General features: G+C 41.5%; 1 protein-coding gene across 14 annotated transcripts in view; it reads left to right on the forward strand.

The window, feature by feature from the left end:
• The window catches only part of CSNK1G1 (casein kinase 1 gamma 1), a 211,031-nt gene that overhangs the window by 156,858 nt on the left and 29,291 nt on the right, over positions 1 to 24,882 (forward strand). For all 14 annotated transcript variants that reach the window (XR_649202.3, XR_649206.3, XR_649204.3 and 11 more), the window contains exons 6-10: positions 1,972 to 2,206; positions 8,294 to 8,379; positions 10,912 to 10,996; positions 11,275 to 11,423; positions 12,693 to 12,800. Coding sequence is in view for 11 of the 14 variants with exons in the window: in XM_009210369.2 (XP_009208633.1) it covers positions 1,972 to 2,206; positions 8,294 to 8,379; positions 10,912 to 10,996; positions 11,275 to 11,423; positions 12,693 to 12,800 (663 nt within the window). In the remaining 3 variants the exon portion in view is untranslated. The remainder of the gene's footprint in view (positions 1 to 1,971; positions 2,207 to 8,293; positions 8,380 to 10,911; positions 10,997 to 11,274; positions 11,424 to 12,692; positions 12,801 to 24,882) is intronic.

Below are 24,882 nucleotides of genomic sequence, written 5' to 3' on the forward strand. Positions count from 1 at the left end.
GCTCATTTTTTAAAAAAATGTTGTGGAGACAGGCTCCCACTATGTTGCCCAGGCTGGTCTAAACTCCTGGTCTCAACTGGTCCTCCCACCTCGGCCTCTCAATGTGCTAGGATTACAGGCATGAACCACTGCACCCAGCCTATTTATGTGTTTTAAATATAGCTATAAGGTTTTGTCATGTCCTATCTCTCCCTTCAGTGTTGCAACCAAGAAAATATTGATGATATAACCCATTGCACTAACACTCAGATTCACAATTGCGTGACCAGGAATTTGCGGTAGTTCTCTGGCCTCCAGTTCTCTCAGAGACAAATTTCAGCTGAAGAGGCAGCTCTTGTAGCGCCTACCAAATTACACCCCAATACCAGTTTAATAAGCAGTTCCTACAGTTCCTTTGAGAAGTTTGACATAAACCCTTTGGGGAATGATGCAAATATATCTTCATTTATTTGAAATGGTAATGGTCTCTCCCACTGTCCTATAAAAATTTGGAAATGTGAGATAATTGACTTTGACTTTTGAGCCCCAAATTCAAATATCTGAGCTTCTCTTTCTCTACTAAAAGTTAGTAGAAAAGGGCTGGGCATGGCGACTCACGCCTGTAATCCCAGCACTTTGGGAGGCTGAGGCGGGCAGATCACGAGGTCAGGAGATTGAGACCATCCTGGCTAACACGATGAAACCCCATCTCTACTAAAATATAAAAAATTATTCAGGCATGGTGGCGGGCGCCTGTAGTCCCAGCAACTCGGCGGGCTGAGGCAGAAGAATGGTGTGAACCTGAGAGGCGGAGCTTGCAGTGAGCCAAGATTGTGCCACTGCACTCCAGCCTGGGAGACAGAGTGAAACTCTGTCTCCAAAAAAAAAAAAAAAGTTACTAGAAAAGCTTAGTAGATAGAAATACTTAATAAAATTTGAAATACTCTTATGATTATTATTTTTTATTATATTTAACTTAACATAAAAACTGTAGCCCTGGCCGGCATGGTGGCTCATGTCTATAATCCCAGGACTTTGGGAGGCTGAGGTGGGAGGATCACTTGAGGCCAGGAGTTTGAGACCAGCCTAGGCAACATAGACCCCATCTCTACAAAAATAATCTTCAAATAAATTTAAAACAACAAGAATGAACTGTTTTGGGGAGGCACGGTGGCTCATGCCTGTAATCCTAGCACTTTGGGAGGCTGAGGAGGGCGGATCACCCAAGGTCAGGAGTTTGAGACCAGTGTGGCCAACATGGTGAAACCCTGTCTCTACTAAAAATACAAAAATTAGCCAGGCATGGTGGCACGTGCCTGTAATCCCAGCTACCCGGGAGGCTGAGGCACAAGAATTGCTGGAACCCAGGAGGCTGAGGCTGCACTACACCCTGGGTGACAGAGCAAGACTCCATCTCAAAGAATAATAATAATTATAATAACAACAATAATAATAATGAACTGTTTCCCTGTCTCTGCTGTTAATTAGCTATGTGATGTCAGTCCAGTATTAACTTCTCTGGGCCTCACAACATCGAAAGTTGGGTTGCGTAGTCTTGTCCAACTAAGGATAGGAAGATGTGGGCAGAAGGTGAATGTGGCAGTGGCATTTGTCTCAAAGGTCACCAACAGTTTGATATCGTACCTGGGAATACTTCTTTTCTCTCAAGTGCTTAATTTTCTGAAGTAGCATATAAACAACTAATTTCATTCGTCATTTGCAAATTGTGACATTATGAGGTAAAATTGAGCTATCATTTTAGTAGACCTGTACTCTCTCACTTTCTTTTCCTAGTCTTGATATTTGTTATGTACATATTTATAACAAAATATTTTTTTGTTTACAAGTCAGTGAAGTGACTCTGGGTGATGAAAGGAGATAAATTTTATGTTATTTCAGTAATTAAAACCTTGGTCTCATTAAAGAAAATGTTTTGATGTATTTTCCTGATATACTTCTTTAGAGTATTTCCATCATTTATTTCTCTTTTAGCTTTCTCGAATGGAATATGTACACTCAAAGAACCTCATTTACCGAGATGTCAAGCCAGAGAACTTCCTGATTGGTCGACAAGGCAATAAGAAAGAACATGTTATACACATTATAGACTTTGGACTGGCCAAGGAATACATTGACCCCGAAACCAAAAAACACATACCTTATAGGGAACACAAAAGTTTAACTGGAACTGCAAGATATATGTCTATCAACACGCATCTTGGCAAAGGTGTGTTTTTTTCTGTTCCATGAAAGGGGCAAGTCATTAGAACAGTTTATTATTCCTGTAACACTTATATCGTCATTGTGCATTACAACTCGTGGTTTTTATTGCTTCACAAGGTTAAGTGATTTTTATATATGAGAAGTTGAGATGGTAAGTTAATGACTTTTCAAAGAATCCTATAGACTATGCATAGGTTCTTAATTCTTTACACTGTACTTCCAAATGTTTAGTTTCTGAGCAGTGTGAGTACTTGAATTATTGTAAAAAGAGGATAGCATTTTAGTGAGTTTAGTAATGAATTTGGTATTTACTTATGTATGACTCCATTTATGACAGTCCTGAAAAGGACATCAGGCTGGGTCAGCTGTGGGGAAGAGTGCCTCACTAAAATGGAGTAGACTTCTGTTCACTGCACGTAGTTCTGCACAGAAGTCTTCAAGGAAGAGCTTCTGTCTTATTCAGTGAAAATATGCTTGGTTTCCCATTAGTTTTGCACTTTACTCAGGATAAACAACTTGCACAAATGTTGTTAAATGCTCTAATCAAGGCAGAAGACCTTACCTGTGAGGAACTATTCCAAGGGGGAGAGTATTTGTCAGAGAAGCCTAAGGAACAGTGGGGAGACCAAGCAGGCAGAGCCCTGGGCTTTTCTGCTTCAAAAAAAGCCTCCCTTTTTTATGTTTCGTATATTGGGCTTCGATGGAAGACTCTATTTGGAGAAAAGACTCCTAGGTGATTGAAAAAAACGTGTTTGAAAATCAATATTCTAGAGCGTACACAAGCAGAATATTCTCAGATTCCATACTCCTAGACAGAAATAATTATAAAATATTCTTAAATATTAATGAACTACTGCACACTAAGATGTATTTATTTCATTTATTTATTTATTTTTTTGAGATGGAGTCTCACTTTATCACCCAGGCTGGAGTGCAGTCATGCAATCTCAGCCCACTGCAACCTCTGCCTCCCGGGTTCAAGCAATTCTCCTCCCTTAGCCTCCCGAGTAGCTGGGATTACAGGCATGCACCACCATGCCTGGCTAATTTTTGTATTTTTAGTAGAGACGGGATTTCACCATGTTAACCAGGATGGTCTTGAACTCCTGACCTCAAGTGATCCATCTGCCTTGACCTCCCAAAGTGCTGGGATTACAGGTGTGAGCCACTGTGCCCAGCATATTTATTTTATTTTTAGGGACAGAATCTCACTCTCACTCAGGCTGCAGTGCAGCAGTGTGATCATAGCTCACTATAACCTCAATCACCTGAGCTGGAGAGATCTTTCTCAGCCTCCTCAGTAGCTAGGGCTATTGGCGCATGCCATCATGTCCAGCTAACTTTTAAATTTTTTTATAGAGACAGAGTCTCACTATGTTCCCCAGGCTGGTCTCAAACTTCTGGTTTCAAGAGATCCTGTTGCCTCAGCCTCCCAGCGCATTGGGATTATAGATGTGAGCCACCGTGCCTGGCCTGCACTTTAATAAGTATTTTAAAGACTAATGTAATATCTACTAAGTAGCCTCATTGAGTAAACTACAGAAGTTATTCACCTGAGAAATCCAAGTGATAGTGAAGAGTAAAAAATGGCATTACAAAGTAGTATGATACAATTTGATTTGAAATTATGATGTTATCAGGATTTTTTCAGTAACCACATGGAAATCCTCACTTAAATAAATGTAATACTTTAAAATTAGACTAGAAGTCCTCTGGCTCTTATTATCAGCGTTACTGTGGACAAGTTACTTAATCTCACTGAAACTCCTCTGTAAAATGAGGGTAAAGCTTCACAGGGATATTTTAAAGGTTGAATGGATAATATATGTGAAAGCACCATGTCTGACTTAGATCTCTTGCATAGTGCTTAGCATCCCCTTCTTCCTTCATAATGACAAGTACTTTTCCATTTTACAAGGAAACAAAAACTGTATCTTAAATAATAAACTTATGATTGTGTGGTTTAACTGACAAACTCTAGAAGTTGTTTTAATGCCCACTTCCTGGGCTCAGCCGTTCGTGTACTAATTTTATTGTTTTTAAGAGGAAAGACAAGAACAGACAAGGGATGGGTGTTCATGTTATGTTTGTATAAGATAAAGAGTAGTGGTTAAGAAAAAGTATGCAAATCCTGGCGCTCTTACTTAATAGCTATGTAATTTTGATCCAATAACCTTCTTCCCTTAGCCTTGGTTATCTCATGTATGAAATGGATATGATATTTATGCCTGTAATATATGGTTCTATGAGATAATGTATGTAAAATGTTTAGCATAATGCCTTATAATAGTAAGATCAGTCCATATTGTAATTATCCTGATTGTTATTTATTCAACAAAATCTGTTTTAAGCATCTACTGTGCATCAGACTGTTACGTCTCTTGGTGTACTGCCATTCCTGCCGGAACTTTTGAGTTTACCCCCAGACTTGGCTTACTGAGTACCAGAGTTTTCCAGGTCAAATCTAACCTGTCATCATATTTTATATTCTCCACATTACAGAGAATACATACAGAAAGTTGTCACTGCTATTTAAACCCTTTCCCATGCCTCAAACGATAGAGGTCTTTGTAGGAACTCTAATACTATTGGTTTTTAAATGTGTTGCATTTTTTGTGTTGCAATGAAGAAGGGACTGGGATATGTGTTTTCAAATGGCTTTGGGAAAATCACTTCTTAGTTTTATGGAGGAGGAGAACAAGAGAAGAATCCTCCTAAACCTTACATTAGTTGCCACATCAGAGTAGCCACACTTAGTCCATTTTGTGTTGTTATAAAGGAATACCTCAGGCTGGGTCATTTTATAAAGAAAAGACATTTAAATTTGACTTAGAGTTCTGCAGGCTGTGCAAGAAGCATGGCACTGGCATCTGCATCTGGTGAGGGCCTCAGGGGCCTCATGCTGCTTCCACTCATGGTATAAGGGGAAGGGGAGCAGCCAGCATGTGCAGATCACATGGGGAAGGGGGTGCTAGGCTCTTCTCACCAACCTGCTTTCTTGGGAACTCATCCCTAAGGGAGGTCATTAATCAATTAATGAGGGATCTACCCCCATGACCCAGACACATTCCATTTGACCCAACTTTGAATATTGGGATCAAATTTCAATGTGAGGTTTGTGTGTTGGGGGGTCCGGGGGAAGACAGAAATCTATTACCATAGCAGCCACCTTTCCACTGATTAAGCTGTGACTGAGACAGCCCAATTTATATTATTTAATGGTTGAAATTAGGGTGAGAACACTGGGTTGCCTTGCCCCCTGCCTTCAACAAATATATTTAACCTAAAATCAGGGATGTTATGCATGTAAACCAAGCACATCTTTCTGATTGGATGAAAGCACACCGTTCATCCAGTCAGAAGAACTGAAGAATTTTGTGTCCTGCTGGTCTCACTGGTATTGGAAACCTTTCTTCTTTGAAAATGAAAATATTCTGCATGAAGAAATGAGGGCATGTAGAAATAATGAATTGGACAAGTGTGGAGTGTTCAAAGTCGTATGAAAATAAAGCATGGCTGGTGATTTAGGTACCCTTATTTTAGGTACCTTATTTAGGTACCCTTATTTAAGTACCCTTCCTGATTTAGGAACCCTTCTTTTTCCTATTGTCCCATATTCTACAGTTCTTTCTCATAGTTCTCAGGATTTGAAAAGTTACTTTATTACTTATTCCAGTGAGTTTAAACAATTTTTTAATCTCATAATTTATTTTGCTGTGAAATCTTTTTTCTGTAGGCCTGATCAATATTGAAAATATGGAGAGTTTTGCCCTCTAGTGCTCAACTATCTAAAATTCAAACATTTGTCCAGTGAATTTTTAATAACCAAGGGGCCTCTTGTTACAGGAAGTGGATATAAAAATGGAGAGGCGATGAGTGGGTGTGATACAGTATGAGAAACTGCAGAGTCGTTTTTCTATCTGCCCTGCTTTGTGGGAGGCCTCCACTCACTCTCCTTGTTCTTTTCTCTTTTTCATTTGTGCATCTTTAGATTCTGTCAACACACCGTTTTTGTATAACTACTTTTTTGTTTTCAATTGTGAATATTTTATTACAAACCAGACAAGTCATGTAGACAAAGGATTCTGATGGTTGTGCTGTTTTATTTCATTCTTTTTAAGATTGTTTCAATTGATGTATACCAACTCGGTTTTATGTTATTTATCTCTGTCAGGGTACCCCTCCTTTCCATTAGTAACCATCTTTTTACAACCTCCATCAAATCGCTATTTTAAAAGTTGCCTTTTCTTTCTTCATCTACCCTGTAGACTACTATTCTTTTTCATGCAAATTTCCTATAATTTAAGGCAGTAGTTAAACATGTTGTACTTCTGTATTTTGAGTTAGCTGAGTGGCTTTCTCTGGCTCTCTTGGGTTTTACTTTCTATACAAAGAAAGCACAATCAAGTTGAAGGTAGCCTGTTAGTCTTGCTTCTGTCGTTTATTCTGATAAAGCCCTAAACTTGATTCTGAAAAATAAACACATCAAATGTCTGAGATGGGCCAAGTGTGGTGGCTCACACTGTAGTCGCAGCACTTTGGGAGGCGAAGGCTGGTTGATTGCTTGATTGGCCCAGGAGTTCCAGACCAGCCTGGGCAACATGGCAAAACCCAGTCTCTATAAAAAATACAAAAAGTAGCCAGGGTGATAGTAGTGGTGGTGCATGCCTGTAGTCCCAGCTAGTCAGGAAGCTGAGGTGGGAGGATCACTTGAGCCCAGGAGGGCGAGGCTGCAGTGTCCAAGATCATGCTACTGCACTCTAGCCTAGGCAACAGAGTGAGACCTTGTCTCAAAAAAAAAAAAAAAAAAAAAGTCTGAGACTAAATCATAATTGGCAAATTCAAAATGAATGCATGGGCTGGGTACGGTGGTTCACATGAGTAATCCCACAGTGTGGGAGGCTGATATATTAGGTTTGCTTGAGGCCAGTAGTTAGAGACCAGCCATAACAAGACCCCATCTTCACAAAAAATAAAAATAAATAAATTAGCCGAGTGTCATTCCACACACTTAGATTCCTAGCTACTCAGCTGAGGCAGAAGGGTCCCTTGGGCTCAGGAATTTGAGGCTGCAGTGAGCCATGATCACAACACTGCACTCCAGCCTAGGCAACAGAGCAAGGATTCTGTCTTTAAGAAAGAAGAAAAAAGAAACGAAGATGTGTACTACTTAGATTCTGTCCAACAAAGAATGTGTAGGATGTTTTCTGAGATGAAGCTGCAGTTTTGTGTTAACTATTTTGCAGTTCTTTGTCATCTTCACCTTCCCAATTAAAAGGAGAGAAAAACCCAGCAACTTGTTTTAGATACGCTTCCAGAATGCAGGGACTTTGATTTTTTGTTCTATTTTGTTTTGGGATGAGGTCTTACTATGTTGCCCAGGCTTATCTTGAACTCCTGGGCCGTAGCGATCCTCTCACTTGAGCCTCTTAAGTAGCTGGGACTACAGATGTGTGCAGCCTTACCCATCTAATTTTGAGGGGACCTTAGTAATAAATTTTAAAATGTTTTTGAGGTTATAGGACATGGTACAAATTGAATGGGAGCCAAGAGAGTATGTACTGATGTTCATTGATATGAAACTGAATTTTAAGTGTTAATTTTTATGATGAATAAAAAGCACTTGGATGTTTGCTAGGCATTTTGCAGCTTGTATCTTTGCAGGCCTAGCCAGAATGGACTGTTTTAACAGTTTGAGTTGCTTAATCTGCTACTCACTCCGTGGTGGTGACTAAAGGGTAACTGTAGCCCATATACTGGAAATAACATTTCATTAAAATTTTATCACTTTCAGGAAGGTGACAGCATTGAGTGAGGGGTGGTAATTCACTGTTTAGTGATTTGGGCTTGGTTTTAATTCAGGATTTGCTCTTTTCTCTTGATATTTACTTACTATCAACAGATCTAGACAAAGGAAGTACACATTGGTTTGAGGTTTTGATCTAAAATACTATCCTTGGTTTAAATATACAAGTAATGAGTAAGCAGAGCCTTTCCAGAGCTGAAGGGTTTCTGAAGGGATTACTTGGTTTTGAACCTTTTTCTGCTGTAATAACTGCAAACATAATGTGTGATCTGTCTTCCCTTTTAGAGCAAAGCCGGAGAGATGATTTGGAAGCCCTAGGCCATATGTTCATGTATTTCCTTCGAGGCAGCCTTCCCTGGCAAGGACTCAAGGTATCCTTGAAAGTGTTCAGTGGAGGGCTTTGTTGCTATGCTCAGTTGTTAATGAAGAGGCCTCTGGCTTCATGTTTTTAAGAAATGTGTAGAAGGCTGGCCAGATGTGGTGGCTGATGCCTGTAATCCCAGCACTTTGGGAGGCTGGGGTGGGAGGATTGCTTGAGTCCAGGAGTTTGAGATCAGCAACATAGTGAGACGCCATCTCTATTTAAAGATAAATAAATATTTTTTAAAACAACACAAAAAGGATTATTGATTATAGAGATAAGAAACAAGGACTAGTTACATTAGTCTACACTATAAATGCTCTCCTGGGCTTTGGAAACTGTTTTGTTCACTGTTTGTCTTCCCTTTCTTAATTTTTCCTTGTTTTTGGATTTTCCATGATCTTTTCTCTCATTTCCTCCCAGCCTTGACAGTGCTGCTTTTCTCTCTGTGTTGGTATTCCTCCTCCACTACCATTATGTAGCAGGAGGAGTGTTCCCAGTATGTAAGGGAATTTCTGGAACAAATTGTTGACAACAGCTGCTACACATTTTACCAGAAAGGCCAGCAGGGTGTGCTCCTCAGGAAAACTTAGAAAATATGTAGGCTAAGAACTCACCTGAACTAAAATGAAAATCCAGGTTTAACATTGCTGTTCAAGTGTATTATTGAATAAATGCCTATTCAGACAATAGCTATTCACTGTAAAATGTGTAAAGTTTAAATAGCCTTCCTTAGGTAGGTGTCAGTACGGTGGTTACATGTCAGTTTACTATGATAATTATGAGCATTATCATTACTCTGTGCATTTGGCTGTTTGACTAGGAAATGGTAAGCTTCTAACCCCTTGTAAGTCCCATTAGTATTTTGTGAGACTTTTTTTTTTTTGAGACAGAGTTTTGCTCTGTTTCGCAGGCTGGAGTGCAGTGGTGCAATCTTGGCTCACTGCAACCTCCGCCTCCCAAGTTCCAGCAGTTCTCCCACCTTAGCCTCCTGAGTAATTGGGATTACAGGTGCACGCCACCATGCCCAGCTAATTTTTTGGGTTTTTTTTGAGACGGACTCTGGCTTTGTTGCCCAGGCTGGAGTGCAGTGGTGTGATCTCAGCTCACTGCAACCTCCGCCTCCTGGGTTCAAGCAATTCTCCTGCTTCAGCCTCCTGAGTACCTGGGACTACAGGCACATGCCACCACGCCTGGCTAATTTTTGTATTTTTATTAGAGACGGGATTTCACCATATTGGCCAGGCTGGTCTCAAGCTCCTGACCTCGTGATCCGCCTGCCTCGGCCTCCCAAAGTGCTGGGATTACAGGCATGAGCCACTGCACCCAGCCAATTTTTTGTATTTTTAGTAGAGACGGGGTTTCACCATGTTGGTCAGGCTGGTCTCAAGCTCCTGACCTCAAGTGATCCGCCCATCTCAGCCTCTCAAAGTGCTAGGATTACAGGCGTGAGCCATCGCGCCTGGCCCAAGACATATTTTTTGGTTGTAATTTATTTCAACATACTAACATGGAAAGAAACTTAATCAGTAGTTTGGGGTACTCCTACGTCCCGTCTTCCAGAAAGGCAGGATGGTTCATTTTGCTGTAGGCTTTCTAGAATACTGTCCTAAAACATAAGACTTCTACCCATTGCCTTTTAGATGTTATTTCTTCACTCTTAAATTCCTCTCCTGTTATATACATCTTCTCATTGATGTTTATAGCTTTCAAATATAGTTTCATGTCAAACTTGGTCATCATACAGCCAAACAATGCATTAGTGTATTATTAATTGCTTGAAACTCTCTCGTCCATAAATCATTTTAGTGATAGTTGTAGACCTAAAATTTCTCCTACTCACTTCAGAACGCTATTGCTTAAGTCTGAATGCAGCAAGCTAGGTAAAGCCTGACAACAATTCCCTAGGAGCCCACTGTTGGTCCAGGATTCAAAAGCCCTCTGACTATAGCTCTGACCATACCAGACTTGGGCTGCTTTTGAGATACTGACATACACCAACTCTGTTAGCCATGGCTGTACCATAGACAACTTTTTTCCCTCTGGAAGCACGTTGTTGAAATACATTTTTCAGTTATTGTTTTTTTTTTTTTTTTTCTGTTCAAAGTCTCTATATATATGTAGTAGAATTCCTTATCTGTTTCCCCCACCTGGATTAGCAATACTTTTAGAGCTGATCTAAGAGAGAATGCTGAATCACATTGAATTATGGTAGCCATGGGAGGTTACTAAGCTTCTGCAATTTTGAAAATATTGCCACATAATATTGTTATTTTCTTATCCTAGCCACTCATCCATTGTATGTGATGGTGTTTATCTGAGACAACTAAATATTTTCGCAAGTAAAATTTTCCAGAACACAGCAGATGTTTGTGTATATCTAAATATATAATTTCTACTACATTTCTTATTTGTGTTAGAAAAAAAATCAAGACCAACAAATACTGTGAATTTGAGTGAAACAACCATTGTGTCCAAAAACATATTGAATCTCCCATGCTTAGGACATCTTTTCAAATAACTTTCTCTTTACTCTCTACAGGCTGACACGTTAAAAGAGAGATATCAAAAAATTGGTGACACCAAAAGGAATACTCCCATTGAAGCTCTCTGTGAAAACTTTCCAGGTGGGATGCTAAAAAGACATTCCAGTCAGTGTGACTGAGCTTTGAAATAGGTAGAGTCCATGACTGGGTATCTCTAGATAAGGGTGCTGTTTAGGTAATTAACATTTCCTTTTGTGATACAGACCAAAGTAGGTTTTATCGCTTTTATTTTGTCTGTAAAGAAAACATCAGTGTTAAATTGTCTGTATAAATAACCCCTTTGTGGCCCAGTGCTTCCCCACAACCACTATGGAAAGCATTCAGCTAATGAGCAGGGCCTTTCATCTCTTTCCTGACAGAGGAGATGGCAACCTACCTTCGATATGTCAGGCGATTGGACTTCTTTGAAAAACCTGATTATGAGTATTTACGGACCCTCTTCACAGACCTCTTTGAAAAGAAAGGCTACACCTTTGACTATGCCTATGATTGGGTTGGGAGACCTATTGTAAGTATCTTTTTTTTTTTTTTACCTCATTACCTCCTTTCTCCAACCAGCACTGCCTCATGCCTTTACTTGTCAGTCTTCCTGCTTGAATCTTTAGTAAAAATATTCCTTTGATCGTAGACTGTATATTTACCAGCCTTGTCTGGGTGTTGCCATAAGTTGCTCTTACTAGTTCAGAAGTAGGAAGGGGTTATGTATTTTTTCCTACTGATATAGGAAGATAATAACTTGCATGTCCTAAGATAACAGAATTTAAGCCTGGTTTTTAGGAGAAATTTCATTTGAATGATTCAGACGTTGTTTTGGTTTTGTTTTGTTTTGTTTTGTTTTTCAGAGAGTCTCTCTGTCGCCCAGGCTGGAGTGCAATGGCGCCAATCTTGGCTCAGTGCAACCTCTGCCTCCTGGGTTCAAGAGATTCTCCTGCCTCAGCCTCTCAAGTAGCTGGGATTGTAGGCATGTACCACCACACCTGGGTAATTTTTATATTTTTAGCAGAGACGGGGTTTTGCCATGTTGGCCAGGCTGATCTCAAACTCCTGACCTGAGGTGATCTGCCCGCCTCGGCTTCCAGAAGTGCTGGGATTACAGGCATGAGCCACCATGCCCGACGCCATGATTCAGAAGTTGATGCCACATACGCTGTTAATGTACTTGACCTTTGTAGGAGTGGAACCCAGCACCATAGGAAGCTTTTGAATTTGTTGTTCTGGTCAGGGGTTCACAGGGCCAAACAGATACCACTGGAGGATTTTTTTTTTTTTTCCGGAGTTTTACTCTTGTTGCCCAAGCTGGAGTGCAATGGCGTGAACTCAGCTCACCACAACCTCCGCCTCCCGGGTTCAAGTGATTCTCCTGCCTCAGCGTCCCGAGTAGCTGGGATTACAGGCGCGTGCTGCCACACCTGACTAATTTTGTATTTTTAGTAGAGATGGGGTTTCTCCACGTTGGTCAGGCTGGTCTCGAACTTCTGACCTCTCAGGTGATTCACTCACCTTGGCCTCCCAAAGTGCTGGGATTACAGGCGTGAGCCACCGCACCCAACCCTGGTTTTTTATTTTCGAAGGTAAGCTACTCTCCAATGAACTATTGAGGACCAGGCTGCCTCCCTTTTGCAGATGAGCAAACTGAGAAGACAAGACAACTTGAAAGTGCTCTTGGTAGCTGAAAGTAATTACTACTACTCTATTAGAATTAGAATTATTCTGTCGTTTGCATATGCATCAAGTTGGACCTCTTTCCCCCATTTGACTTTTTGTTTCATTTTTCCAGCCTACTCCAGTAGGGTCAGTTCATGTAGATTCTGGTGCGTCTGCAATAACTCGAGAAAGCCACACACACAGGGATCGGCCATCACAACAGCAGCCTCTTCGAAATCAGGTATGTGTTAATCCTTCATTATTTCAGACACTCTACTTCTTCATGGCGAATATTAAAACCCAAATTCTTCAGCTTCTCTGCTTTAGTGTATATACTGAAAATAAAGATCAAATGCTTACCATTTCTTACAGGTGTGGTATAACTCTCAAGCAACCCTCAGAGCATGTATAGTTGCACTGAAATGTGGCCAGGTGCCTTATATGAAGTATCCAGTCTAAAGAGTAGGCCTGGCCAAGTGCGGTGGCTCATGCCTGTAATCCCAGCACTTTGAGAGGCCAAGCAGGTAGATCACTTGAGCCGGGAGTTCAAGACCAGCCTGGGCAACATGGCGAAACCCTGTCTCTACATAAAATACAAAAAATTAGTTGGGCATGGTGGCACATGCCTATAGTCCCAGCTACTTTGGAGGCTGAGGTGGAAGAATCACCTGAGCCCGGGAAGTCGAGGCAGCAGTGAGCCAAGATTGCTTGGGCCTTTGCATTCCAGCCTGGGTGGACCCTGTCTCAGAAAAAAAAAAAAGAGTGTTGGCCTGTCAGAGTCTGTTGGCTGTAGGGGGAACTAGCTATATGTTAGGATCTGAGGCATCTACCATAGGACCAAAAGACCTGTTGGAGGCTACTCTGGGCACACAGTGCCTGTGGAGTAGCCCTGCTCACCAAGGAACAGTTTAAAAAAAAAAAAAAAAAAGACCTGTTGGACAGACAGGATGTACCAGGTAGCCCACTTTCGGTCTTATCTGTAGTCTAGTCTAGAGCTCTTGCCAGTTCTGGTTTTTCCTTGCTGATTAAGAGAGGTAGATAAGGCCCGGTGCGGTGGCGCACGCCTGTAATCCCAGCACTTTGGGAGGCCAAGGCAGGCGGATCACAAAGTCAGGAGATCGAGGCCATCTTGCGTAACACGGTGAAACCCCGTCTCTACTAAAAAATACAAAAAAAAATTAGCTGGGCGTGGTGGTGGCCGCCTGTAGTCCCAGCTACTCGGGAGGCTGAGGCAGGAGAACCTGTAGTCCCAGCTATTCAGGAAGCTGAGGCAGGAGAATGGTATGAACCCAGGAGGCGGAGCTTGCAGTGAGCCGAGAGCGCGCCACTGCACTCCAGCCTGGGCAACAGAGTGAGACTCTGTCTCAAAAAAAAAAAAAAAAAAGAGTGGTAGGTAATTTGGACTTCCAACTGACTTGGGCATGAAATGGAACCTCCACACCACCCCTTGTTCTTCTACCCGGGAAAATTATAGAGCTGGTCAAGATTTAAAATGGACCTGCAGTGAAGATTCAGATTAGGTCATATCATCTGTCCTTCAGTGTTCATTGTTTGGAAAACTAGTGGTCTAAATGAGGGACATCTCTCAGCCTAAAGACAGATGAGGCAAACACACCAAAAAATCAACAAATTTGACATTTTAAAAAAGGGCTTATGTATTTGGGAAGTAAATATGACATAGGATTTTATCTTTATATTAAATATATTGCTAAGAGAAAAACAGAGACCACAGTAGGTAAATAAGCAAAGCATAATAAACAGATTATGTATTTTTAAAATAATTATCACACATCAAATTAGCTTATTTCCTCTCCTTATGACCTCACTTTTTTGTATTAACAACATTTTTACGAGAAAATACAAAAACATTTGTTTCATAGATGCACATATGCAAGTATATATACGTTAAGAATAGTATATACAAACACGCACACACACATGTCCAGTGGAGTACACCCACAAATATATTTTCTCACCAGTAAGTATATACTCTTGGCAAAATGTGTGGTTTGGTGGGTAAGAAAAAAGTATGTGAAAGAAGGAAAGCCATGTACTAGAGAGTAAATATAAAGGAGAAGATAGGTAGGCAAAAAAGAAAAGATTTAGCAAACTCTGGGCACTAATTGGGTCCATAGTCACATCCTTTAATTAAAGTTGTTGTTTAAGACTTATAATTTGACTGACTTCTGGTTTGACAACAAAAGACAATGTTGACTTCTGCAGTTCTCTCCCATCCCTCCCTTTTTAAAAGCTAATAGCTAGTGTGGGTGAGGGCACAGTTAAACTGACATATTGCTGTTGATTTTACAAATTGATACAAATTCTCTAGAAAGCAATTTCTTCTTTTTTTTTTTTTTTTTTTTTTTTCTTCTTCTTTTTTTTTTTTTTTTTTTTTTTTTTGAGACAGCGTCTTACTCTGTCACCCAGGCTGGAGTGCAGTGGTACGATCTCAGCTCACTTCCACCTCTGTCTCCCAGATTCAAGTGATTCTCCTGCCTCAGCCTCCTGAGTAGCTGGGATTACAGGCACATACCACCATACTGGACTAATTTTTGTATTTTTATTAGAGATGGTGTTTCACCATGTTGGCCAGGCTGGTCTCGAACTCCTGACTTCAGGTGATCCACCTGCCTCGGCCTCCCAAAGTACTGGGATTACAGGCGTGAGCCACTTTACCTGGCTAGAAAGCAATTTGATCAAGTTATTTTCTTCTCTGATGAAATACCTTCTTGAAATCAATCAGTAAAACAATCCAAAGTATAGGTTATGTGCATAAAACTGTTGCATTGTCATTGGTAGCAAAGATACAGAAATGATCTGCCTATCCACTTATAAAGGCGTGGTTATAAATCTACTTCACATCCTTTATTGAATAAACTGGGTTATAGTATACAGTGAGCTGGAGGGGTGGGGAAATAAGCAGGATCAATGGGAGGAGATCAAAATTATTAACAGAAATAGTGTTGGAAGTGTAGTAATATATTCTAAAATATTTTAAATGAAGTTTTATTACTCTATAATGAAAAATGCGGCCAGGCGCAGTGGCTCACGCCTGTAATCCCAGCACTTTGGGAGGCCGAAGCAGGTGGATCACCTGAGGTCAGGAGTTCGAGACCAGCCTGGCCAACATGGTGAAACCCGGTCTCTACTAAAAATATAAAAATTAGCTGGGCGTGGTGGCACATGCCTCAAATCCCAGCTACTGGGAGGCGGAGGTTGCAGTGAGCTGAGATGGTGCCATTACACTCTAGCCTGGGCACCATTGCACTCCAGCCTGGGCAACAAGAGAGAAACTCCATCTTAAAAAAAAAAAAAACAAGGTGAAACCCCGTCTCTACTAAAAAATACAAAAAATAACTAGCCGGGCGAGGTGGCGGGCGCCTGTAGTCCCAGCTACTCGGGAGGCTGAGGCAGGAGAATGGCGTAAACCTGGGAGGCGGAGCTTGCAGTGAGCTGAGATCTGGCCACTGCATTCCCAGCCTGGGCGACAGAGCGAGACTCCCTCTCAAAAAAAAAAAAAAAATTGCATTTAAGTAGAAAATGTATGTAAAGAAAAAATAGATAAGTAATGTGATATCACAGTCAACATATATCCTTGTGTCCTTTTTTTTTTTTTTTTTTTTGAGACAGTTTCGCTCTTATCACCTAGGCTGGAGTATGATCTTGGCTCACTGCAACCTCCACCTCCTGAGTTCAAGTGATTCTTCTGCTCCAGCTTCCTGAGTAGCTGGGATTACAGGTGCCCGCCATCACACCTGGCTAATTTTTGTATTTTTAGTGGAGATGGGGTTTCACCATGTTGGCCAGGCTGGTCTGGAACTCCTGTCCTCAGATGATCCACCTGCCTCAGCCTCACAAAGTGCTGCGATTACAAGCATGAACCACCATGCCCGGCCCCTTGTGCCTACTTTTTAGAATATTTTTTATTTTTTAAAATTCTTTTTCACCTCTATTCTCTCAGAATGTGATACAATTTTTTAAAATTTTTTATTTATTTATTTATTTTGAGATGGAGTCTTGCTCTGTCGCCCAGAGTGGCATGCAGTGGCGCGATCTTGGCTCACTGCAACCTCCACCTCCCAGGTTCAAGCAATTCTTCCACCTCAGCCTCCCGAGTAGCTGGGACTATAAGCGCATGCCACCACACCCGGCTAATGTTTTGTATTTTAGTAGAGATGGGGTTTCATGATGTTGCCCAGGCTGGTCACGAACTCCAGAGCTCAGGTAATCCGCCCGCCTCGGCCTCCCAAAATGCTGGGATTACAGGCATGAGCCACCGCGCCCATCCTAGAATATCTTTTTTTTTTTTTTTTTTTAAGACGGAGTCTGGCTGTCTCCCAGGCTGGAGTGCAGTGGCTCAATCTCGGCTCACTGCAAGCTCAGCCTCCTCAGCATTCTCCAGCCTCAGTCTCCCGAGTAGCTGGGATTACAGGCACCTGCCACCATGCCCGGCTAATTTTTTGTATTTTTAGTAGAGACGGGGTTTCACCGTATTAGCCAGTAGTGTCTCGATCTCCTGACCTCATGATCCGCCCGCCTCGGCCTCCTAAAGTGCTGGGATTACAAGCGTGAGCCACCGTGCCCGGCCCAGAATATCTTAAAATATGTGTTTCCTTTACTTTCCTGCTTCAGTGAATTTATAACCAGTGCTGTGGTTTTGCATGGATTTTTAAAGTATGAGGAAAAGAGATGATTGAAAACTTCGGTTGTCAGGGTAAAAACTGACTAGTGAATTTCAATATACTTTTAAATGAAAAGTCTCTGGCCACGGTATAGAATTATTTAGGAAAATCTCATCTTTATTTAACTAATATGCTTATTTTTGAAAAGCTGAATCTTGAATATCTCTCTTTGATATATATGTTTTTTCTCTTTTTCTTTTTCTTTTTTTTTTGAGAAAGGATTTCACTCTGTTGCCCAGGCTGGAGTACAGTAGCGCAATCACAGCTCACTGCAGCCTCACCTTCCTGGGCTAAAGGGATCCTTCCACCTTAGCCTCGTGAGTAGCTGGGACTACAGGCACACGCCACCACGCCCAGCTAATTTTTTTTTGTTTGTTTTCTGTAGAGACAGTTTCACTGTGTTTCCCAGGCTGTTCTCAAATTCCTGGGTTCAAGCAATCTGCCCACCTCTGCCTCCCAAAATGCTGGGAGCCACCATGCCTGGCCCAATTTTTTTAATTTTAGAGTTTTTAGTATCCTATGACCGCTAAAAGATTGGAATTCCTCCACATTCATGTAAATGTTATACCTCCTTCCCACCAGGATTCCGAATCCTTGTTGGGTAAAATTCTTTCTGCACTGTGGCTAATGGATTTCTAGTGTCGCTTCAACCTTTACAGCATCTAGGTCTGTGTTAATATTACATTTCTTCCATCTTTAGGGTTGTTTTCTTATGCTCTTTTTTGTTTGTTTGTTTCTAAGAATGTTTGCAGCCAAATCTTTCTTTCTTTTTTTTTTTTTTTAAAGACAGAGTCTCGTTCTGTAGCCCAGGCTGGAGTGCAGTGCGTGATCTCGGCTCACTGCAAGCTCTGCCTCCCGGGTTCACGCCATTCTCCTGCCTCAACCTCCGGAGCAGCTGGGATTACAGGTGCCTGCCACCACACCCGGCTAATTTTTTGTATTTTTAGTAGAGACGGGATTTCACTGTGTTAGCCAGGATGGTCTCGATCTCCTGACCTCGTGATCCACCCACCTCAGCCTCCCAAAGTGCTGGGATTATAGGCGTGAGCCACCGCGCCCAGCCTTCAAATCTGTCTCTTTTTTTACTCTAAGAATTGAAAACAAGATAATTTTCTAGAATAATTCCTTTCAAGTTTTGAAATTAGCAAAAGAAAAATACAGTTTCTCCTTGAGCAAGATTGACAGGTATTGACTTTAGGAACAGCTAACCTTATATCAGCTACTTTGACTCAGTAAATCTGAGCTGAGGACCTGCTATGTGAAACTGTATCCTGTGGGCCCCGGGCACGTGTGGCATGGTAGCTCACACCTATAATCCCAGCACTTTGGAAGGCTGAGGGGGGTGGATAACTTGAGGTCAGGAAGTCGAGACCAGCCTGGCTACTAAAAATACAAAAATTAGCTGGGTGTGGTGGCGGGTGCCTGTAATCTCAGCTACTTGGGAGGCTGAGGCAGGAGAATCCTTGAACCTGGGAGGCAGAGGTTGCAGTGAGCTGAGATTGTGCCACTGCACTCCAGCCAGGGGGACAGAGACTTTGTTTGGGGGGGAAAAAAAAAAAAGTATATCCTGTGGATACCAAGGTAAGTAGGGAGTCCTTGTCCTCAAAGAGCTGACAAGTAGATAAGCCAAATGGACAGATAACTATAACACAAGGCAGAACAGATGTGCATCCCAAGTTGCAAATTATTGTCATCTGGGTTTGGAAGAAGAAAAAATTTCATCTAGTCTGAGCAAGACAAATAATTTGATGAGAGAAGCTGCATTTGACATGCTCTTAGCACAATTACATGAGATGGAAGAGGCATTCCAAGCAGAAGAATATATGATCGGCCGGGCGCAGTGGCTCACGCCTGTAATCCCAGCACTTTGGGAGGCCGAGGCGGGCGGATCACGAGGTCAGGAGATCGAGACCATCCTGGCTAACACGTGAAACCCCGTCCCCTACTAAAAATACAAAAAAATTAGCCAGGCATGGTGGTGGGCGCCCAGGTCCCAGCTACCTCGTGGAGGCTGAAGCAGGAGAATGGCATGAATCCGGGAGGTGAGAGTGAGCCGAGATCACGCTTGCTGCACTCCAGCCTGGGCTGCATGAGCCGCAGACTCCTCAAAAAAAAAAAAAAAAAAAAAAAAAAAAAAAGAATATATGATCAACAACAAATGTTGTATCTAGTTCAGTTTTCTAAAATATATGATGTGAATAAAGGAGTCCTAGGAGACAAGGCTAGGAAAGTAGGTTGAAACCATTTGGTGAAGCTCCTGGAATGCTGGGCTGGCGAGTTGGTGCTTATTTTAAGTAGGAATAGGGACTAAAGATTTTTAAACAAAGGAGTGATATGATTGAAACTCTGCTTTTGAAATATCTTGGCACAAAATATGGTATTAGCCTGGCAGCAAACGTGGACATCAATAAGCAGGCAGTGAATTCCCTTGAGACGTAGAAGGAGCCTAGATGGGTTATAGTAGGGCAGATGAAACCGAATTGAACAATGCTACAGTGATATAATCTACCAGAACTGGCAGCCCACATGAATGTCAGGATTAAGGGAGAAGGAAGAGTCAAAGCTGTTGCTGAGATCTTGAGCCTGGACAATTAGGAGGCATGTGGTACTATTACTAGAGATAGGAAAGTTGGGGGAGGAACTTGTTTGGAATTTGAATTTAGACATCTTGAGTTTGAAATACTAGCAATGTATTCCACCTGAAGAGGTCTAGCAGGCAGAGGATGGTTCTCCAGAGACAACTAGAGAGATACTTGGGAGTCAAGGCATAGAGATGACATTGATGATAATGCTAAAGAGTCTCCTTATTCTGGGAAATCTGAGCCTAGAGCTCAACAAATTTGTTTAGTCTCATACTTACAGTAAAAGGAGGAAGAAGAGCTCAGACGTTGGTTTTATCTTATCCCAAAACTTTGGCCATAGGACATTTAACCTATTTAGGGTGTCCGCATTCTCAAATTGGAACGTTGTAAGAGCAGAAGTTTTTGTTGTTTTGTTCACTGCTGTAACCCTAACACCCAAACCAGTGTTTAGAATAGTGGGCACTTGATGCATACTTGTTTGACTGAATGAGTGAATGAATGAATCTACCAAATGAAGGGTGCAGATGTAAATGGATATTTGTTTATAGCATAGATTTTTATTTAACCTTTATTGAAAAACAAATTTTAAGCTTTTCTTCCTACTTGTTTTTGTTTCCACAAAGAGCCATTTTGCTTCTGTTTGGCAGCTAGAGTAGGGCTGGATTGTCTGCTCAAGGGGAGGAGTGTTTTTAAAAAAAAAACAACCACACAGCAGTCTTTTTGCTGCAAAGAAAGTTCAGTTGATTGCTGGGCTCGGTGGCTCCCGCCTGTAATCTCAGCACTTTGGGAGGCCGAGGCGGGCAGATCACCTGAGGTAAAGAGTTCGAGACCAGCCTGACCAACATGGAGAAACCCCATCTCTACTAAAAAATACAAAATTAGCTGAGCATAGTGGTGCCTGTCTGTAATCCCAGCTACTTGGGAGGCTGAGGCAGGAGAATCACTTGAACTCGGGAGGCAGAGTTTGTGGTGAGCCAAGATCATGCCATTGCACTCCAGCCTGGGCAACAAGAGTGAAACTCCGTCTCAAAAAAAAAAAAAAAGTTCAGGTGATCTTATTAGTTGTTTTCTATCACAGCAAGAATCCTATTTTCCTTGTATTCTGGGAAAATTTTGCTTTGCTCGTTTAGATTTTAGGCATATTGTATTGAGTACTGTTTGGGTTATCTATATACAATAATAGATCCCAAATACGGTTCCTAAAGGACTACATTTGAACTCACATATATTGGATCTACCTTTTAAAACTATCTTAATACCAGATACTTAAGCACTTTTTTCTTTTTAATAGAAATGGGATCCCAATCCATCTCTCAGGATAGAGTGCAGTGGCATGATGATAGCTCACAGCAACCTTGACCTCCTGGGCCCAAGCAGTCCTCCCACCCCAGCCTCCCAAATAGCTGGGACTATAGGCGTGAGCCACCACACCTGACTAATGTTTATTTGCTTTTTGTAGAGACAGGGCCTCACTGGCCTCAAACTCCTGGGTTCAAGTGATCCTTCTGCCTCAGCCTTCCAAATAACTGGGATTACAAGTGTGAGCTACCACGCCTGGCCAAGCACAATTTTTTTTAACACAAATTTTACTTAACCAGAGAACTATAATTAAACTATGAATTTAGATAGAATAAATGTTCCTAAAAGCTAGATCCATTCAGAAAGATCCCAGTTGAGTTAGTCTTTCCATCATTTTATACTTCATGTTTGTCCTTTCCCAGTACCAAAAGTTGTAAATCTTGCCATGGCTCTGATTCCTCTCTAAAGAACTCTGCATTACCATCCAGCAGAAAGGGGATGAAAACCTTAATAGTTCTGCCTGCTTCTACCTGGCAAAACTTCCTTTGCATTATCTGATCAATCAGGAAGCAAATCCTGCTGGTATCCACAGATCTGATATTAGAGTACAACATATTGTACTGTCATAGGTTTTATTCAGTGTGCTTGTTCAACACACTAAATGTAGACTGTTGCATTGACTACTGTGTGCATGCAGCAGCACTCTTCCTGCCCTTTCAGTACTTTAAACCCAAGCTTGTGACAATCTTTACTCATGTAAATGCTACATAAACATTACACCGCAATGGTTCAGGAGTTATGACAGTGTTTCCCTTTTCTCTGGCTGACCTCTTTTATTATGGTGGGTTTTGTTGTGGGCACGTGAAAAAGAAGGGCTACTTAGCCTAGCAGGTTAGAGAGAACAGATCCTATTTTGACATTGGAGAGAGTCATATTGACTATTAAAAGCTTTTAAATGGTAAGAGACATGGTATCCTACCCCAAAATGTCACTTACTCTTTTTTGTGTTTTTGTACGTGTAGCATAGGTGTTTTGTTTTGTTTTCATTCGCCGTGTGAAGAGAGATGCGTAGCATGTGTTTAAGGGAAAGAATTTATTCTTTGTAATCTTGTACCAGGTGAACTGTTCCCTTGCAAATTCTTCAATTTGACTAGGAAAATATGAATCAAAGATCAGTGAAGTAATCTCTCATCCTTCCAAAAGAACTATATTTAAACTAACTCGATACCTTATAATACACAGAAAAATAAACACAGAATTTTTTTTTTTTTTTTTTTTTTTTGAGACGGAGTCTTGCTCTGTCGCCCAGGCTGGAGTGCAGTGGCCGGATCTCAGCTCACTGCAAGCTCTGCCTCCCGGGTTTACGCCATTCTCCTGCCTCGGCCTCCCGAGTAGCTGGGACTACAGGCGCCCGCCACCTCGCCCGGCTAGTTTTTTTGTATTTTTTAGTAGAGACGGGGTTTCACCGTGTTCGCCAGGATGGTCTCGATCTCCTGACCTCGTGATCCGCCCGTCTCGGCCTCCCAAAGTGCTGGGATTACAGGCTTGAGCCACCACGCCTGGCCCACAGAATTTAAAAGAGTCAAATCATATGGGGTCTGAAGAAGATACGCCTCCTGTAAAAGAGTGGTTTGGATTTGTTTGTATCTAGACTGTAAGAGAATACATTTAAAGGACATAGAGCCTTAGAAAAATATATTGTGGCTGGCCGGGGTCTCACATCTGCACTTTGGGAAGCTGAGGCAGTGGATCACCTGAGGCCAGCTTGACCAACATGGTGAAACCCTGTCTCTACTAAAAATACAAAATTAGCTGGGCATGGTGGCGCATGCCTGTAATCCCAGCTACTTGGGAGGCTGAGGTAGGAGAATCGCTTGAACCCAGGAGTCGGAGGTTGCAGTGAGCCGAGATTGCACCATTGCACTCCAGCCTGGGCAACAAGAGGGAAACTCTGTCTCAAAAAAAAAAAAAAAAGAAAAAGAAAAAGAAAAATATATTGTGGTTTAGTGCTGTCATGCTTACTGAATAAAGCTTGTTATGAGCATAATTTTTCTAAAGGAAACATTAGGCCAGATTGCTAAATAGCCAAGGTAGTCAGAGATTTTCATAAAATGAATACCTGAAAAAATTTTTTAAAACCTGATTAGTTATCCGTTGCTGTCCTTTTACAGAGCACTATTTAGTTCTGACTGAGGCTCAGGGTTTGCTAGTTGAAGGGGCTGATGTGTTTGCCCAGAGATAATCTGCCTCCTTCTGACATGTGTGCAGTTTCCTAACATGCTGCCTGCCATCTAGTAGGAGCACAGACAGAGATTGCATACTCCTCCTGGCCACAGGATGGCCACAGCTCCACAGAGAGCTCAGTGTGGGATAGGACTGCCCCTCCTAATTTCTGGGACCTTTACTCTGAGAGGAGCTTTGAAACAAGCAAGTGCAAAACTGAATTAGCGTCTTCTGTTCTATCACCTAGTCACTGCTGCTCACCTTTTCTCTTAATTCTGTATTCCATAGTGAAAGTTTTTTCTTTCTGTATGCATTCTTAAGTGTTTTGTATTTCAGCAGACACCCTGTGTTCTAACCCAGCTCCTTGTAGGAGGAAACTTGGTGATTCTGAAGTAATCCTACCTAGATAAACCAACATTTCCTAGGCAGGTATCTTACACCATTGTAAGGATAGGGCAGAGTTTGAATAGAGAGTTGCAGACTTCTAGGGTGGTTTCCATGATTTTTCTAAAAGCGTCACAGAATTGATAATCTTGTCTCTAGATAGTATTGAGCCTGGGAATAATCCCCTTTTCAGGTTGTTGTCAGTGATTTTTAAACTTCCCTCATATTTGATAAAGTTTATAGAATACAGGATATCTCTGCACACATGACAGATTACATGCCATAACCCCTGTCTGGCATGGGAAAACTGGTTCTATTTCATGATCTTAATAGAAGGAAGTTTTTAGTTTTGTTCAAGTATATACTTTTTTTTTTTTTTTTTTTTTTTAAAAAGACAGAGTCTCACTCTGTTGCCCAGGCTGGAGTGCAGTGGCGCGATCTCGGCTCACTGCAACCCCTGCCTCCCGGGTTCAGGTGGTTCTCCTGCCTCAGCCCCCTGAGTAGCTGGGACTACAGGTGTGCATCACCACGCCCGACTACTTTTTTTGTATTTTTAGTAGAGACGGGGTTTCACCATGTTGGCCAGGATGGTCTCAGTCTCCTGACCTCATGATCCATCCACCTCAGCCTCCCAAAATGCTGGGATTACAGGCGTGAGCCACCGCGCCTAGCTCCTGTTCCATTCTTTTCTTCTTCCATCTTACCCCCACTATATCATAAAAGAAAAAAAAGAGAATTTTAATATTGGAAATGTGATAAAACCAGAATGTAACCCAGTATATTCTCTTTGCTAACCTTTTGGTACTATTCAGTCTCTATTCTTGTTAATTTGTAGTTGAAGACAGTTAATGAGGCTGAGAAGACTTACATGAGAGGCCAAAATGTTTTTTTTATAAATGGCAGCTTTTAAGGTATTTTTTGAGCCATAAAGTGAAATAGAATAGTTGTTTGTATATATAATCAAAAATAATTTTTTAAAATGAGCTTTTTATGAAGAATAGAATTTGGTGATTTTTTTTTTTTTTTTTTTTTTTGAGGCAGATCTCACTCTGTCGTCCAGGGTAGACTGCAGTGGCACAATCTCAGCTCACTGCAACCTCTGCCTCCTAGCCTACTGTGCCTGGCCTGGTGATTTTTTTTTGCTACAAGAGGA

This window comes from Papio anubis, chromosome 7, assembly GCF_008728515.1.
Source record: "Papio anubis isolate 15944 chromosome 7, Panubis1.0, whole genome shotgun sequence".
Taxonomy (NCBI): domain Eukaryota; kingdom Metazoa; phylum Chordata; class Mammalia; order Primates; family Cercopithecidae; genus Papio; species Papio anubis.